This window comes from Rhopalosiphum maidis, chromosome 2 (assembly GCF_003676215.2).
Source record: "Rhopalosiphum maidis isolate BTI-1 chromosome 2, ASM367621v3, whole genome shotgun sequence".
Taxonomy (NCBI): domain Eukaryota; kingdom Metazoa; phylum Arthropoda; class Insecta; order Hemiptera; family Aphididae; genus Rhopalosiphum; species Rhopalosiphum maidis.
The window spans coordinates 66,929,624-66,948,710 of record NC_040878.1 but is presented as its reverse complement, the minus strand read 5'-3'; the positions used below and the strand labels follow the sequence as shown (position 1 = coordinate 66,948,710).

General features: G+C 27.4%; 1 protein-coding gene across 2 annotated transcripts in view; it reads left to right on the top strand.

Annotated features, from left to right (window-relative positions):
- Positions 1-749: 749 nt before the first annotated feature.
- The window catches only part of LOC113552902, a 38,754-nt gene continuing 20,416 nt past the window's right edge, over positions 750-19,087 (top strand). The window contains exons 1-2 of one of the 2 annotated variants that reach the window (XM_026955919.1): positions 750-805; positions 1,708-1,784. Coding sequence is in view for 1 of the 2 variants with exons in the window: in XM_026955918.1 (XP_026811719.1) it covers positions 5,445-5,489 (45 nt within the window). In the remaining variant the exon portion in view is untranslated. Of the gene's footprint in view, positions 806-1,707; positions 1,785-5,084; positions 5,490-19,087 lie in introns of those variants that run through there. The other variant, XM_026955918.1, reaches the window with a different exon arrangement.

Genomic DNA, 19,087 nt, shown 5'->3' with positions numbered 1-19,087 from the left:
TGACACGTCTATACGGCGCAGTCGGCACGCCGCACTGGTCACATTACCGATTGGTTCCGTTTCGTTTGCGACGAATTAATAATAAATCACGACGTCACTGCGCGGCCGGCAGACGACGACGTCGTCGTCGATCCCCATTATTCTTCGTTATTATTGTTGTCGTTGCGTATTACCGGAATAATATTATACTATTATTTTCACCGTTTCCGAGAATCGGACGGCGGTGCCGTGTCAGCAGTTGTGTATATGGTGTGATATTATATCAAATCTCATACTACGCACACTGTACAGGCACCGTGGCCTGCAGCTGCTGCTATAATACCTATGCGCCAGATATTGTCTACTGCACAAATCGGTACGCGACAACTAGCCTATCCCGTCCGTTCGGCGCACGTACACGGTTCTACAAATATTATTATGATATTGTTGGTAGTCTGCAATTATCGCGACGTCGGTCGACTTGTTTACCCCGTTCCCGGGGGTACCACGAACCGGGTAACCGAATTCCTGCGTAGAGCGGTTGGGCTGCACCTATAATGACGGCTGATCAGTGCGTTTGCCACTCGTATCATAATAATATAATGTATCGGCAAGTCGTGGATGTATAGTAGTCGGAATACCGTTTTTCATTAGTATTCGCGATAATTGTGCGATACACCTACCCTACACAGATTATAGCAACTCACGAGAGTATCTCGTGCTGAGTTAAGTCTTCAAATCATTCGTTTTCCACACATGCTATTGCGCTCGTGTGTGCCGCCAGCGACAAGCGCGCCGGGTGTATCATAATATAACAGTCGCACAGGTACCTATTAATTTAGTAAGTAATACGTCATAATATACTCGTAATAATGTATGATTATATTCGTTAAAAAGAAACTTTTTTTTTTTACGGTTGTTATTTTAATTTTCGTAACCCAAAACGGCCGTTGTTTGTTTACAATTGTATATGTAACACATACACGCATGCAACAGTTAAGACATTTTTATTTTCATTTCTACTTATTACGCTATGAATTTTTCCATCCGGAAGCAGTAGAGTGTGGCAGTACCGTTTACAATTTCTTCGAATTCTGGACAGTTTATCAACTTATAATAATATTTGTGTTTGAATGGTTAAGATTATGTACAAATATTTGTATAAATATACATTATATATACACGTATAATAATATCCACTGTACCTATACATTTATTGTAACATTAACTATTTTCCTTTTCCTTTTTTATTTATTTTCATCTCAAATTTCGTTTTGAGAATGGCGTGCAGTACTGATTATTGAGGGGCTAAATTATGTAACCCATACGTCATATATTATCATGGACCATGGTTTCCAATTGATAGCTGGAATACTAGGTTAATTTTGTTGTAAATAATATATTTCCAATGGCGTTGCAGTATTTACGATTGATAGATGCTGAGGGCACAAGTCACGAAAGTCACGCTGCGGCTACACTACAGCAATAGATTTTCACTTTATAAAAAAAACTTTTGATTTTTAAATTTACAGAGTTATTGTAAACTGTCATATTATAACCTATTTCACACATTCATAGTTATACACAAATTACAAATATGGAATAAGTTAAATAATTATTGAATAAATGTTTATGAAAAATGATATTGAAAGAAAATAATTTCTTTTTTATGCTGTTGATTGATTGTTTGTATAGGTTATACCTATAATTATTAATACATTATTATAGGAATAGTTTGACAACCGACTGATGGAATTTGAAGATTTAAAAGATTACCTGTGCTGAAATTATGGATTTTCAATTTGGTAAGTTATAATCATCTTAATAAAAAAATCAGCTAAAACTACTGTTAGCTCAAATTAGTATTAAAATATTGTTATGTTTTAGTATTTAAGAAAAAAAAATTAAAACTCATAATTTAAATGATTATATTAAAAAAAGTATAATTTACTAATTTATTAAATCATTTTTAATACCTAAAATAAAATATTAGTAAATTGTACATATAATTTATAATATTAACATATTTACATAAGTATTTATCTTCTAAATAAATATATGTTATGAATACATAATAATATTCAATATTCTGTATACATTTTAACCTAAATGAAAAGTTTTTTTTTTTTTTTATTGAAACTAAGTATATTTAGTAATGCTATCAAAGTAACTTTAATAGCATTGGATAACAATAACATGAATAATGAGAGAAGGAAGGTTCACTAGCGTGGAAACCATCAATTTTGGGGAGGGGAGAAATTTTTTTCTCAAATTAATATAGATCAGGATTCAAGAGATCCCGACATCAGTGGCTTCTTTTTAATCGTTGTGAGCGGTTATCTGGAATGAATTCACTGGCTAAGTTAGATACGAGTGGATTTGTGAGGTTGATTATTTGGTGTGAAATTGTTTGTAATATAGTTTTTAGCTGTAATAGAAACTGTTTCGATTTTTGGTTCTTTGTGTAATGATAGGTTTGAGACAAATAGAAAGTTAAATTTTTTTTTTTTAAATCGTCTATTTTGACATGAGTAATTCAAACTTTGAACTTGTATAAAACCAGAAAATCGAAATAATATTATGAGATAAAATAAAGATAATATAAATTTCTCAATAAAAATTAAACATAGATAATTTATTTCATAGGCACACTGTGGTACATCAGTAATGCTTCCTTTTACAAAGACCTTAACATTACAAGCGTTAAAAAACTAATAACTACATACTACAAACGATTCCATTCCAAATTTAACTCCCACACAAACCCACAAAAATATGTTCTCTCACACTCTATCCGGAAACTCTATACGACGCTTAAAAAAAACCTGGTCCAGCGACCTATTATAAATAAAAAAACTTTATTGAATAACAATCTAAGAGGGTACGTGTTGCTAATGGGCCTCTTCCTCCAATCATGTCACTCATGTAAATTTATAATAATCATAATTTATCATATTTACTTTATTTATTGTTCTCTATTGTACACTGTAAATTTCTCTTTAGTAATAATAATAATAAATATTTTATAATTCACAACAGTATATTATGAAGGATGATAATCCAGATAAATAGATTTGTAATAGGTATAACATTTTCTTTTAGGAAAAAATATTTCACATCTCTAGTAAAGAGTTGTATATAATTTTGGTAACGTATTTATAAAAACTCTGTTCCTATATAATGGCATATAACATAAAATGAAATATTCTATTACAATAACAATTTTTATACTACTAGAAAAAACTTTTGTTTCACTCTTATATAAATAAATCTTAAGACACAAATTTAAACTATATTTAAATGTTGTTATAGACTTATAATAGGTACTTATTAGACATGTCTCGTATATTGAATGGTGATTAGTATATTTGTTCAAATATTTTATTTATTTATTATTAGTAACACGTCAACACAATAGTATATTATGTTATATGTATAATATACATATTACATTGTATATTTTTTTTATAGGTTTTGTGGTTTTAAGGAATTACATATACTTAATTTTTCTATGGATGAACATTACAGCCAACCTATAAACAGCTTTTGCTTTATATATTTGCGTATAAAAAAAATAATATTTATAATTTAATATAATTGTTACTGCAATGCTGCATATTTTACTTACTTCACTTATTGAATTACGCAAATAAGTTTTTACTTACTTCAAGCTCGAAAAGATTTTTTTATAGTAAATATTTTAACGGATATTATGTAAATGTAAATATTTTATTTATAAAGTCGCTCAGCTTTATAATAACAAAAGCAGTGTGCGGTGCGTGGCGCGCCTCTATATGATCATTAGTTTACGGACATGTCAGCGTCACTAAATCCATCAATCCAAACGATATTGTAATTTTATTTAAACAATAAGGAAAAATAGCAATTAATGGAAATAATGTAGAACGATAATAAATTAACAGTATTCGATGCGTCGAATAATATATCTGTATAGGCAACCCATTTGTAATGCACAAATGGTCTATTCCCGGACTCCGTCAATTTATATTAGAAATAAGACACTAGATACATTAAACAACATGTTAGCAAAACTTACGGATACTATAATGAATTCTCGCGCAAATCTACATATTTATTTATAATTATTCGTCCTCACGGACGCTTGATTATAATGGTAACTTGAATCGTGTTATCAATACAAATGTACTACCACGTATTCTTTAGAACCTATACTATAGGTTAGGTCCTATAGGGTCATTACGAGAAACCTTAGTATACACGATTTTCACCATCGATATTTCTAAGACTATACCTGAATGAGTTCTAATCGAAGCGTTGAAAACGTAAAAAAACGACATTCACTACTTTTTTTTTAGACCTCTTACGGCTTACCTACACCTATTGGTGTTATGGTAATAATAAAAAAATACTCAACCTATCATTATTATACTGAATTATTAAAGTCGAAATACCATGTAAAACCAAGAGCGATCCAACACAGTATCATGATTGTCAGGACTATGTGAACACTTTAAACTTCTGTTAGTTTGCTGCCCATTATATCAACTGCGGTAAGATCAATTTTCAATCCACTATACTGCCTATACTTAAGACAAAATAAAACCAACCAAGTGCGTCTTAAGCGAGATTTCTTAAACATTCAACTTCAAAGAATGTTTAAATTATAAATCTCTTCTTATGCATACCTTCAGAGTGTAGGTTATAGCCTATTAGAATATTCACAATTCACACCTCATCTCCAATAGTCTTCGATGTACAAATTATAATTATTTATAATTTGGTAACTCGAGTAACTTTTGTACCGCTGTACAGGATTTCTAACGTATGTGCAAACAATACTTACACCTATATTAAAATTGTGTATAATATTATAATAAAATACGCGAATTCCCGACACACGCATAATATGCATGTCATAATATGTATCAGCGACCATTTACGTCTACAGATGAAATGTACAATACGTATATAAGTGAGCTAATTTATATATTAGTATGTTTATGATACTGTATATAGATAGGAGTGCTGCCATAAGATGCGAAGCGTCTTAGTCCGCCACCATAGCCACCTCCTCCTCTACCAACGATGCACCAGTTGTTATCCGACGCAGTCTCCGCGGTCCACGAGGTGTCCATTCACGCACTTGGCGGGTCGGCTGCCCAACCATGACCGCTGTTGAATCCTGGACTCTGTCGATCGGTTTCCATAAACGTATAAATATTATTATTAGTCGTGTTTAAAAATATTGTCAATCTAGTTTGTTTTCGGTTTTACTGTTATAATAATTTTTATATGTTCGTTTATTCGTATTTTGTATAACAATAATCATAAAAAACATATTTATTAAAGTTTATCACACGCGTATATTTTATCCGTTAATTACGCTGCAAGTGTTGGTAAACAATAAACATATTGAAAAAAATATAAGATTTTGAAATATATTTATAGGTACCTATAGTGCGCGAGCACGTGCACGTAACACAATGATTGTGAATGTGACTAAACTTCAGCAAATTATGAGTTTTGTGGTGAGTTTACATTATTATTATATACATACTTACAAATATTTTATTCGGTAAAATATAAGAAAAAAATTATGAATCTGTTATTGTAGTAGATATACAATAAACTATAATAATATTATTAGGTTTTATGTTTAAATAATTTTTTAATTTTTTTGTAATTTTTGAAGCCAAAGTTGTATCCCAAGTATTTCAGCTATATAATATAGTTAAATTTAAAAAAATTAAGTATACGCTGTCGGGCATTTAAAAAGAATTAATAATTAGTATGAATATATTAAATATGAGTTAAAACATTAAAATAACATGATACTTAATCCTTCTTTTTCACACCATAAAACTCAATTAAAGAACACTTTTTCCTCTCTAGATTTCAACTTTTCTTTTATTGATGCTCTTTCATCCAATAATATAATAAAGTATATTCTTAATTTTACATTACAGACAGGCCTAAAAATGTAATATTACAATATTATGAGCTTAACACTTTTATTTTTTTTCTTTCTGCCTATGCTATAATGTTTTTGTTTTTATTATAATTATCAAGATAAAATAATTTAAAGTTAGAATAAAATTAAAAAAAAAATAAACACATCATACTTAGTAAATTTTTTTGAAAAAGGTCATGAAGCTTTTCTCTAAAATTATTATGATACCTACTTGTATTCCCGTCTATGTAAATTGATATAATTTTATCTTAGTTTTTGTGTATTGTAGGTACCTAATATAAAAGTAAAATATATTGGTTTACATTTAGAATTTTTTTTTAAACGAATACATTTATTTCAAATATACTATGTAGTATGTATGGTATGTATAATATAGAATTTTTCAAAATATTTAAACATTTTTTACTGTAGATTTTTAGATTTTATTTTGTGATTTACTAGTAAAGACATAGAATAAAAAACTCATGATACAATTATAAATATAAAGAAATTATTTTATTTTATTTAAAAAGGATGAAGCTAAAATTGAAGAAATAATTTTTTTAGTCGAGTGAATGTAGACGATGAGACGATCAAAAAATGTATTTTTCTATAGTTGTCCTCATTTTATCACCGTATTAATGTTACACTAAACTGAAAATGAATCGTTATTTTAGTAACTAATTTAAAAATTTAAAAATTATAAATATTGAATTTATGATATAAAGAGTTATTTATTTTCATAAAATCAGAATATTTATACTAACGGCTTTTTCATGGTGGAATAATAATTATTTTTATTTTGTCAAAAATGTATTTCTAACTTATAATTATTATTACGTACTACAAGTTATAATGGGTATTTATTAATTTTCTTATTATTAGATTAATTTAATGTCTACCCATATCTACATAAATCGTACTCAAATAATATAATATAATACATAATAATACATTATACATAATATAATATAGTACTCTTTTAACTCTTTTTTAGTTTATTGAGCACGAAGACAGGTATATTTTTCAAGTTATATAATGAACTCAAGTTAATATTCCTTGTTAACAATTTGCAGGTCTTTAAAACATTTTTACATGATTATTAAATTTCAAGAATTTTTAAATCATTTTAGTTTTTTGGAATATAATTAAAATGATAAGTTATGGATTTAATTATTATAATCTATATATATATATATATATATACCTAAGCTGTATGATTTCTATTTCAAACTCATTGGTGTATAAAATCAAATAATATATATAATAGCCATATACAATTAATTAACCCCTATACATTTTTTTTTTTTTGGAGCAAAATATCTTGAAATAATTTAAAACAATATTTTGATAAATTATTAAGTCTATAATATATTAATTATATTATTCAAATGGAAACTATAGGTATCCTTTTTCTTATTAAGCTCTCGCTAGTCGCCATACAATTTAATAATGCAAACATCCAATCCAAGGTGTAATAATTTAATATGTATAGAATATTTTTCATAAATAATTTAAATACAATTTTGTAACTTTAGAGTACAGATGTAGGTACAATAGTAGTGTAAGTGAATTTGTAAAATCGTAAATATTATTAATGGTACTTATTAGCTAATATTTTTCGGGAGTTTAATCCATTTAAATGGTTAGCTTCCTATAGATATAATTTTTCAATTTCATCCATATTAAAAACGCGTTAGCTACCATGAAAAATCCGATAATCGATCCGTGGGAGTTATTTTTCACATTTTTTTGTGTTTTGCTTTTAATTTCACCGTATACAAAAATAATAATGCTTTCCAATGTCCGAGACTGCCTGCGGTTGAATCGAAAAATTTCTGCCGGATATCATCCAACCGTACATCCTATTCGGCTGTCAGATACTAAACGGTTCCAAAAATTCGATTCATATCGTAAAATGGAAAATAAAAATAAAACGACACTATATAATATAATATGCACAACACTAGTCGTAAAACGAACCTGCAGTCGTTAAAGTCTTACTATTGAAACCCGTTGAAATGTTGATTTGTTTTTGTTTATAGTAATGTACACTGATGTATAATAATGTATTAAAATAAAGTACGTATATGGATGGTACCTAAATATACGTTGCTATGTTTGTATACATTATTTTGGTCATCTAAAAATCAAATCTTAATAGATACTATTAAAATCAAAACACTGGGCTATATGTTTTTTGTGTAAAATATTATATGTTAATTATACAATATAATATTTATCATAAGTTAACTAAGTAAATATCATATAAACTAAAATTTTTGTTTTTTTAAAAATATTTTTACGTACAAAATATAATACATTAAGCATATTTTATATTACACATTAAAAACATATTTTTTAATACAATTTGACCTAATATAAAATATAAATAGTAAAGAAATCGAAGTGAAAACTTTAAACACTTATTCGGATATAATATTTTGTTTATCAGTTTATTCAAGCAACAGTTGAAGTTTTTAACTGCTACAGTTCTAATCTTCTAAATTCATGTTTTATAGAAGGTGTTTTGTTAAGCAATAATCAATATTAAATAATTTGTTTTTAATTTAAAATTAAGGCAGTTTAATTATTCAACTAATTCTGTACACGCATTACACGCAATTCTAAATAATGCATATAGGTGTGAATATATATTATTATCAGTTATCGTTTATTTAGATACTTACGTATATAGTATATTAATGAACTCGAGCGTTTGAATTATGACGCTTAATGGCTTGACTTATCTTGTTTTAGAAATTTTCTAATGGACAAAAAAGTTATTGAAGGTTCAAATCAAACTGCGTAATGAGCAATCGCCATTGCACGGAGATCGATGCCTTTCTCCACTGTTTGCGTTTGCTTTGACTTCTAAAAATAAGAATAAAACTGAAAAGTTTAAAAAAGATTACTATAAACAAACATAATAATAATACACAATATTTTGAAGTTGTACACAACAATGAACCCTTTCGATCGTGTTCCTAATCGTTTTCTATACGGATTAAAGTGATTATACTTTAATATATAAAAACGAATACACAATCGAAACGTAGTTCCACAGGTGTTACGCGTCCTGTTCGCGGCTTAACTAAACTTATTATTATTACTCAGAATTTGTATACCAGTATACTATATATTATATTATAACAATAATTATTAAAAAAAGTACCACTAACGAGTGTTTTAAAATCCGCATCGTCGTCACAATAATCAGGTGAAACGTCGTGATAAATATTTTCTATATTTTTTAATAGATGGATCGCTGATTGTTAGAACTATTATTATATTGTTGTTGTTATTACTTTTAATTCGGCACGTGGATTGTAGGTATGTGCGATTGTACAAAAGATGTGTGCGTGCGTTTTTCCCTTAAATCCTTCCGGCGCCAATCGTGATTTGCGATTATTCTCTTCTTTTATCGACGACCTACCTAATTACGATAATAAATATTATTACTATTACTATTAATGGCATGATCAAATAACGTGCAGGACGTTTTGTATGAAAGGATACTATCGCGATGATTTTTATAATATTATTAAAGCGTACTTACCTATATATATATATATATATATATATAATATATATTATATTGCAGTGGTACGTACCTACCTCCTACGTCAGTGCAGCAGAGTTTTTAATCGATTTCGAAATGTTCTCATAATTCCTCTTTAATAGTCTCGCGCAGAAAAAATAACCACTATATATTCAAGAGTGCGCGCGTGGATATATTGTTCAATGTCATGTATCTAAATGAAAACAAACTTCTCATTTAAATAAATTACAGTAGAATCGAGTTCGTTTACATACTATTATAAAACGTATTATTTTACACTATAGGTATGTTGATATTATAAATATATATATATATTCCGACCATAGGTATCCGACTCGACCGAACTGTCAATCGCGCACAAATCAATCTCTCTGCAGCAGAAAATCTGCTTCCCGTTATATGGAGGGAAGGCCCAATCGGTTTAAATGACTACTTAAAAGAAATTCTAATAACACGTAATTATGTTTATTATCTTGTCTCTCCGTGTACCGTATACACACGATATACGACCATTTCGCCGACCATCGACCCTAATCTCCGGAGCGCCTCTTCGCAAATTGCAAACATTATATTATAGATTGCCATTCTTTTAGACATATTATACACGCACTTGTACTCGAACGTTTTTCTTGAATTTTGCACATTGTTATTTATTGTTGCTTTTTATTATAATCATTATTCATTCGACAAAGAAAAGTAGTTTTGAAACAATGTGAACCTAACGTCCTTACAGTATTCAACCAGTTTAATCACTAATTATTAGTAGTACAGAGAATTACAGTATACAATAAAAATAAGATAATAAAAGATATTAAAATAATATAGGTACGCCTCGTAATCCTAGTTGGACACGAACTCGACAAAAATTAATAATTTTATTAATAGTAATAATATTTTCACACCACCATAAGTTTTTTTGTTTGGTATAGTTATAGTTTAATAATCAAATTATCAAATTTATCTATTTTTGTTTGTTATAATTTTAATTATATGAGTATATTATATACTTTATACTATATACATATTATGAATACAAATAATTTGAGCCATTTAAACACGATTGAAAGTTTTATTATTAAATAAATAATAATGACCATTATATTATAGCTATCGATAAAACCGGTCAATGTTTTACTTTTGCAGATTGATTTATTCAGATATTATAATTATTTATCACAAATCAGTTATATATTAATATTTAATTCTGTTAAACAGAAATAATATTGGTTCATATAAATATTTAAATCTATCATAAATTTTTCTTTTCAAAAAAATAAGTATTCAATAGGTAATCCAGCTAACTTAATGAAGAATAAATTATTGTAATAGTGTATTTATTAGTTATTAAAATCGAACAAAATCCATAAACATTAACTGATTCGATAAGTTGTGCTCGTTTAAAATACATTAAACATAATATAACGATATTAATAAATATAATACGAGTTCCTACTTATTTAAGTTGTATAGACTATAGTAGTTGAAATAGTGTGGATTTTTAAATATACAAAGTAATAACATGGTTACTATTTTGCGTTAGTAATAAATTAGCGAAAGCTTAATATTTTTAAATGTTTTAATTAAAATGATTGATCATTTTATATTTTGATTAACTTTCTAGTTTAGATTTCAATTTGCGTTTTATCTTGCGAGTCACACCTAAAAATACAGTTACCATTGGGTAATTAACGATACACTAATGTATAATAATAAAAATATAAATTAAAAATTAAAATATGCTTTATATTTTTGAACGATTTAAAATTAATTAATCTTTATTTAAATAAAAGATACATAAAACCCTGTCTAAAATTATATTTAATTAATTAAATAATACAAATTTTATTTTATTTATACCTATGTATTATTTGTATGGCCGAGAAAAAAAATTGTCTGTTATATTTTTTGATAGTATGATGTATACATATCATTCTATAATTGTTTTTATCATTATTGTGAGGCAATGTATTCTTAAAACTATAATATTATAAAATATATCGAATAAATAATATAGTAGTGGTAATTTTTTTCAACAATCAGCCGAACTATTTGTTCTTAATTGTTTCTAATAGTTATACGGCATCCTTTGTATACGAAAACTGAGATTTAAAATGTAACACGACGGATTCAGCTCTTCTGATCGTGACGTATTGACATAATATGCAAACGAAAACTCCACGCCATAATTTATTATTAATTAATATTTATAATATAATATAATATAATATATTATCCAATATGTGCAATTACCCCACTTTAAATTTAGCCCAAAGTTCCAACAAGTGTATGTATTAATTACGAATCAATAAGTGACCAACAATAATGATAGAAATTATCTCTAAATATCGTAAGACTGTTAGTTTTTTTTTTTTATTTTTATTATTAGCATTATAGCGATGTGACGCGCGAAGGTGATTTTTTCAATTGTATTGTGGTTTTTAAATGCAAAACGGAAACCATCAATAATATGTTTGTGGGCGATGATCGATGACTTAATATCGGACAACAGCCGATGAGATATAAATGCAGTCATCAGTAGGTACCGTAACGCGTGACCGCCGACGTCGCCACCTTGCGCCGCGATTTGTCTTCAAAAATAGTTTTACTAAACTAATTTAATTGGCAAACAATCTAGAAAGCAATCTACACTTTCACAGAATATTATTCGATTCTGCGCAGACAAGTTTATGTAACAGCCGGAATTTCCGAAAATTGCCAACATCCGTAGGTGATCGAATTCGATTGGGGCCGCAGCGCACAACGATTAAATTGCATTTTTTTTTTTTTAATTGTCAAAGGGCGACTATTGCTGTCAATAATCGTCATACACCGTGAAACGTAATCACGCATTAGACGAAAATATTATATTTATTATAATGGTGATCGATCGAATATCGTATTTTTTATTTATTTATTAAAAAAAAAATCGGACGTTTAAACTCGCGTGAGTTTGTGTTGCGATTAAATAATATATTTGTATATGTAATATTATTATGTAGTCATTTTCAACTAAATTGGAATCGAGCTGAGACACATTGACCGAGGCGCTGTTGCTCAAACTCTTTGTTTGATGTTTGTCTTTTTTTAATCTTATCTATGTTGTACATGTTTTTTTGGTAGTAATGAACCGTATCAATATATAATCATTAATCAATCATAATCAATAAAATATAATATGATAGGTACCTATATCACTTTGATTGTTTTATACTTCTGACAGCTACCGATATTGCATATAGACTGCAGAATAAACAGGCGTTGATAATACGTAGTGAGCTGCAGTGCACGTGTGTGTATATATAATATAGCCAACATCAGCGTAATGGAAAATGAGTTATTGTATAACAGATTCATTATAGTCGTTATACTGCAGTTTTCGAATGTTTGGTAATCTGCAGTAGTCCGTAATTTTTATATTGCGTATTTTTCAAATTGAATATGACGCTGCGAATCAAATGATCGATATTATACTTATTAGCAAATTGAACTATAATTTTTAGACTTTGTTAATGAGTTTACAGTAAGGATCATAGTTCTCGCGTGCAGTATGCGCAAATACATAATAATCAAATAAACAACGTAAATTACATTGTCTTATTTTGTCAAAAATAATTGTAAAACAAAGTTTAAATAAAAAATTTAAAAAACAAAACAAGTTAAGATGGTATAATATCATATTGTATTATGTATTATTGTGGGGTGTTACAAAGATTGACGAATGAATAATCGTAGTTTTGAAATAAAGGGCAGTGCATAATATTGTTACCAACAATTTTTTTTTAAATCGGGTAAACCATCTTGATATCGACGTATCTATTTTTAAGTAATCATATAATAATTTATTATGTGTTACGAAATACTATAGGTAAATAATATTATGTTATTGTGATTTATGATATAACGTTATAGTGTACACTATAGGTTATATATTATATTGTATATATATAAATATATATGTAGTATTGTAGTGAAGTGCCAGTCTATACAGTCTAGTGCACACAAATTGCAATACTAAAATTAGGATAAATGTGTAAATTTTTTATTGTCACTCAAAAAACACACGTAAAAACGTGTATAGTTTTAATAATATTATAGCATTATGATCGAGTTTTAAAATAGGATTTCATTCCATACATTTGAGTAATTCAGATTCTAAGAGGAACGATGAAAGTACTAATTTTACAATAAATAAAATTAATGTGTGTATTTTTTCATTATTTAAATTATTTAAATTTTTTATGTATCAGTATTTACATTTTTGAACTAGTCAATATTTTAATATTCAATATTGAGAGTAGTTTTTGGTAGCAAATCGGATCTAATTAGTAGATACTTTGGGTGGTAAAAAGTAAATGAGCTGGAGATTTTTTAATGCTCAATTCATTTAATGGGATGAACAAAAAGTTATAGATAAACGGAAATGTTGTTTACGCAAAACATGTTTTTGGTTAAATTGATTTTGTTTTTTTGTAATTTTCAAATAAATAACCATTGAGACTCGATATTTTTATAATAATGACGTTTATATTAGTATCTCATTGACATCATGAAATAATTTTAAAAGTATTTTGGCTTTTTTGTGCGTTTTATTGATAGCATTTAAAATTTATAATTTTTTTAGGTTCTTGTCGACTTATGTGTAATCAAATTTTCGTTTGTAAATCGAAATATTGAAGATTTAATGCATGCGGTTCCTCATAAGTGCATTTTTTATTGAAGTACTCGTATATTATACAAATAACGAATAAGTATGTGGGAGAAACTTTTGTATAAGCGATTGAAAATAACACTTCAGTGTTTAAAGCATTGGCAATATTGTGCAAGACAATGTCTTCGACAAAAAAATATGCATTTTTATTCAACGCCCGGCACTAAACGCGGCTGATCGGGCGACGAACGTAAATATAATAATTATTATTAATTTCGTATATATTATATATGTTAAACCACTTTTGACTCGTAGAAAACGTTTACGCAAATAAGTATACCATAAGCCGTGTAAAACACGTGAAAAATCGCTTTAGGTGAAATAGTTTTTGCTTTTATATAGATGTATACGATGTAGCACAAATTTACAATACAACAACATTTTGTACCCGCGTTTTATTATTATTATTTCCATCTCGAGATTATACACCGACACGATTTTGAGAGCCGCTCTTCTCTATTCGGCCACGCGTACTGCACACATCCGTACACACGACACACGAATATATCTCGTTGATGTACGCAATGCACACGATAGGTACATATCTACGTATTATTATATTGTCTATATTCTATTATTGTATTTATGGTTCCATGCGTACTGTATATATATAATAATAATAATAATAATAATAATAATGATATCTAGGTGTACGTAGATTGTATTGTAGCATCCGCTTCCGAGACTGCAATCATCGTTTCTGCGCGCGGCTATTGTGACGGACGTTTGGTATAGGAAAATATATCGGAACGAAACCGATGTAGAAGGTAATAGGTATATATATATATCAGATTGTAAACCCGGTAGCTGGTATATAATAGTACACTACTGCTGTAGCGTTAAGAGACACGCGTATTATAAACATTATTAATGCGTACGTGATTCAAGCGAGTATGTTACATGTATATTTGAATACTATATGATAGTATTATAATATCAATTATATTATTATTCTATACGTGCGTACACTAAATGATCGGGTATTTATTTCGGTTTGTCCGCATGTGGTCTAATATAATCGACGTCGTATTATGACAATAATATAATATTCTCTCATTATAATATATTATTTTATACTTTGAGTCGACTGAATAAAGTTCGATAGTTTCGAGGAAAACAAGGACGCGCCATTACATACACATCCACAGCGGGAACATAACCACGATACATATAATATGATATACTATAGGTACATTTATATATTTATTGTATACCGCAAACAGATAACATAATATCGACAGAGAATAAGAAATACGAATACAATTCCATTATTCTAGTCGTCATTCTAACTCCGATTGAAATAGAAAGTCGAACGCAAATTAATAAGTACATAATATTATGGTACATCTACGTATAAAACGACCTTAATATTGTATATTTAAAATTCTATTGTGTTATACACCCGCGTACAGCGTGTACCTAATACCTATGTATAACATAGTGTTGGTTTTATAATATTGTTTCGACCCATACGTCTTGCGCCGTCTTCCGAAAATAATGATAATGATTGTTATTCATCCGTACACGACATTGATTTTATATATTGGCTTTCTATATCTACGATACCACGCAACCGTGTTTGGCGTATTTGGAACTTTTTCATGTGAGCAGATTTTATGCATAACAAGATAATCGAGTAATTATATTTTATATTATATTATATTACACAGCTGCCAATGAAGTGTTATTCGAGAACAAGAATTAAGCACACCGATGAAAGTTCGTGTTCTTAATATTAAAACTTGTTACGTTGAGTTCGAGTATATTGTAGTACAGACAAGTGGATGAGGCTTAATGTTTCTAAATTTGAAAAAAACGTTGGTTGTGTATCTGCTGTCCCCTTTTAGTTACTACTCGCAGTTCTTTATTATTTGTTATAAATTAGGGTATACTTCTGAATAATTATTCAATTCATTTTTTTTATGCATATTTAGTACATATAATATAATATACCTATTAGTATAAAATAACAGTATTATTTATATTTAGATATGGTACCTATACCTAAAGTATAAAATGGCCACAAGTCTCTTAAAAACGACTGTTTGCATAAAATTACATTTTAAGTATTATATTATGATCAATTTAGCATTTAATATATTTTTTAAACGTAGTAATAAAAAAGCTTATTAATATAATATCAAACATTTCTGGTGACTTTCTGTTATAAAATCATTATGGAGTACAGAAACTGTGTACAAAATACATAATGTTATGCATTACTTAATTTGTCGCTGATTTCTTGTAAGTGCAGTGGGGATTTTTTTTATTAATATAAATGATATAATAGTAAAAAGTCGTACTATATTATAAACAGTGACAGTGGATACTGAATAGTTACCAATTAATAACGAGCCTAGTATTTTTACGCTTATCGTTGGCCATTATATTTAGTAGCAATATAATATTATTTTAATGAAAAATAGACAAGCGCCAAAATACCAAACTCCATTGTTTGAATAAACGTATGGGATATTAAATTTCATCATATTAAACGCTATGAAGGTATACATATCGCACATACTATAGACTCTACAGTGACGTAATTATGAATTTGTTATGGGCTTAGATATCAGAAGATATATGACGTATAGGTACCATATCTACCACATGGCGGAAAAAATTAGAAATATTGTGAAAATAAAAATGTATGAAAAATAGAATTTAAAATCAAATTTGTTTGAGGAATATAAAATTTAGTTTAGATTACTATCATAATAAGAATTGGACAATATCAAAAGAATATTTTTCTACGTAACACAATACAATAAAAAAAAAATGTAAATACATCAATATTTAAATATTATAAGTGGATACGAACTATAGATACTTTGTCTTCCTCGTCTGTTTCACGCTTTACGCTGAATGAATTCACGTTCCGAATGACTCACGACTGTGACTAGCATTTATTTTAGCGTACAGACAGTATTTACATATTCTATATAACATTAGCTAATTAAATATACATAATATATCAACTTTGAACTTATTTAAGTACCTAAATCAGTATGTCAGTATTTTTTTTGTTTTTATATCACTTTATCATTAATTAAATATTTTCAAAAGTTATTTGATTTTATTCTAGCTTTCATCATGGGTATTTTTTTTTTAACCATAGAGAAGTATAATGTTATAGAATAATCAAAGAATAATTAAGTATTTTTGAATCCTCATAACGTCCATTTTAATTTAGTTATTTATTTTAATTTTGTCCACAAAAATTTACCAAGATAATGAATGCATTAAATGTTTAAAACAAAAATAACACTGTTGAACGTGAATACAGAACATATTAAAAACTAAAAAGATATATATTTGATATAATTTTGAAGGAATAGTAAAAATGTCAAATAAGTCATAAAAGATTTTAAATGAGTGATTTAGACATTTAAAATATGTAATGTGTATGAATTTTATATTAAATTGACAAAAAAATTTAAAAAAAAATTAAACAAATACAAAATCAAATAATAATATTTTAATTGATAATTAAGGTAAACGAAAACAACTAGGTATTAATTATAGCAATGCTGTTGCTACTCAGTTGATTTCAAAAATTTCAAAAATATTGATTAAATAACAATAAGAATAAAAATATATATAAAATATTATACTACGATGTTTATGTAAGCCAACTTACTATGTCTACATAATATAATAATATATGTTTAGACGTTCAGCAACAGTCAGAATATAATATATTTATAATACTTGTATTGTATTGGCCATATGTACTATAGTGTAAATACGTCAGTTTTCTCTTTCGTTTGTTTTGTAGAAATTATTTCATATCTCACGTTACCACGTAAATATACAGTTTATATTAATAATAATAGGTGCCTAATAATAATAATAATAACAGTAATAATCAGCGAAATTTGTCGTACCGTTTTTCGTGTGGAAAAAAATACATAATATATTATAAACACACATACATAGACGTGTATGAATTATAAAATATAAAACATGATCTAAATTACTTTCACTAATATTCAAACTATATACCTACGTAAAAATGTCTATTATCTTATGGAAGAGGTGTAATAAGCAGAAGAAGACAGAAGATGACGTTAAAATATTAATTATTATTATACTAGTAAAAATTCCACTGTTAATAATTATAATACAATTTTTTTTTATCGAATAGGACTGGTGTAAAGACTGTACTAGTTATAACATACAAATACCATAGAAAACACATTTGTTTTATTTAAAAATTATAAGGAAAAAAATAAAAATTGTAATTTCTTTCAAATAGCATCATCATCATTAAATCATTGATCATAAAATTAAATAGTTTTGAATATAATTTGAATATTTTTAAATGTACAGTTTAATATGTCAAATCCACATCGCATTATTATCTGTTTCCTGAGATGGACAATTTTGCATCCAATTATCGAAATGGAACTGCGGTTAGTCTACTGGGCGTATTTGCACAATAATATTATTGGTAACATTTTACCAAATGGATACTTAAACTTATTCAGTTCTTTGGATATTTCTATAGTAATGCAGAGAGAACAATACTTATTAAAATCTATAGAAAATAAAAAACGAATTTCATTATTCACAATAATAATAATAATTTAGTTTGTTTATTATCATTACTAAAACCCCTTACATTTTTATTTTTTACTATTATTAATTTAAATATTATGCATATTATTATTATTATTTTCTTTTTATACAATTTTAAAACAATAATTTAATTAAAATACTTTAAAAGGCTGAATAAACTAAAGAGTGAAATTTAGAGTGAATTTAACGGCGTATACAACAATAGGGATGTGTATTTTTTCTTAGGTTTTACAGTATATTGAATGATAATGGTAATAGATAATATTTTAAACCTATAAACTTGAATTATTATTCACATGTACAACAAGACAAACAAATTTCATCC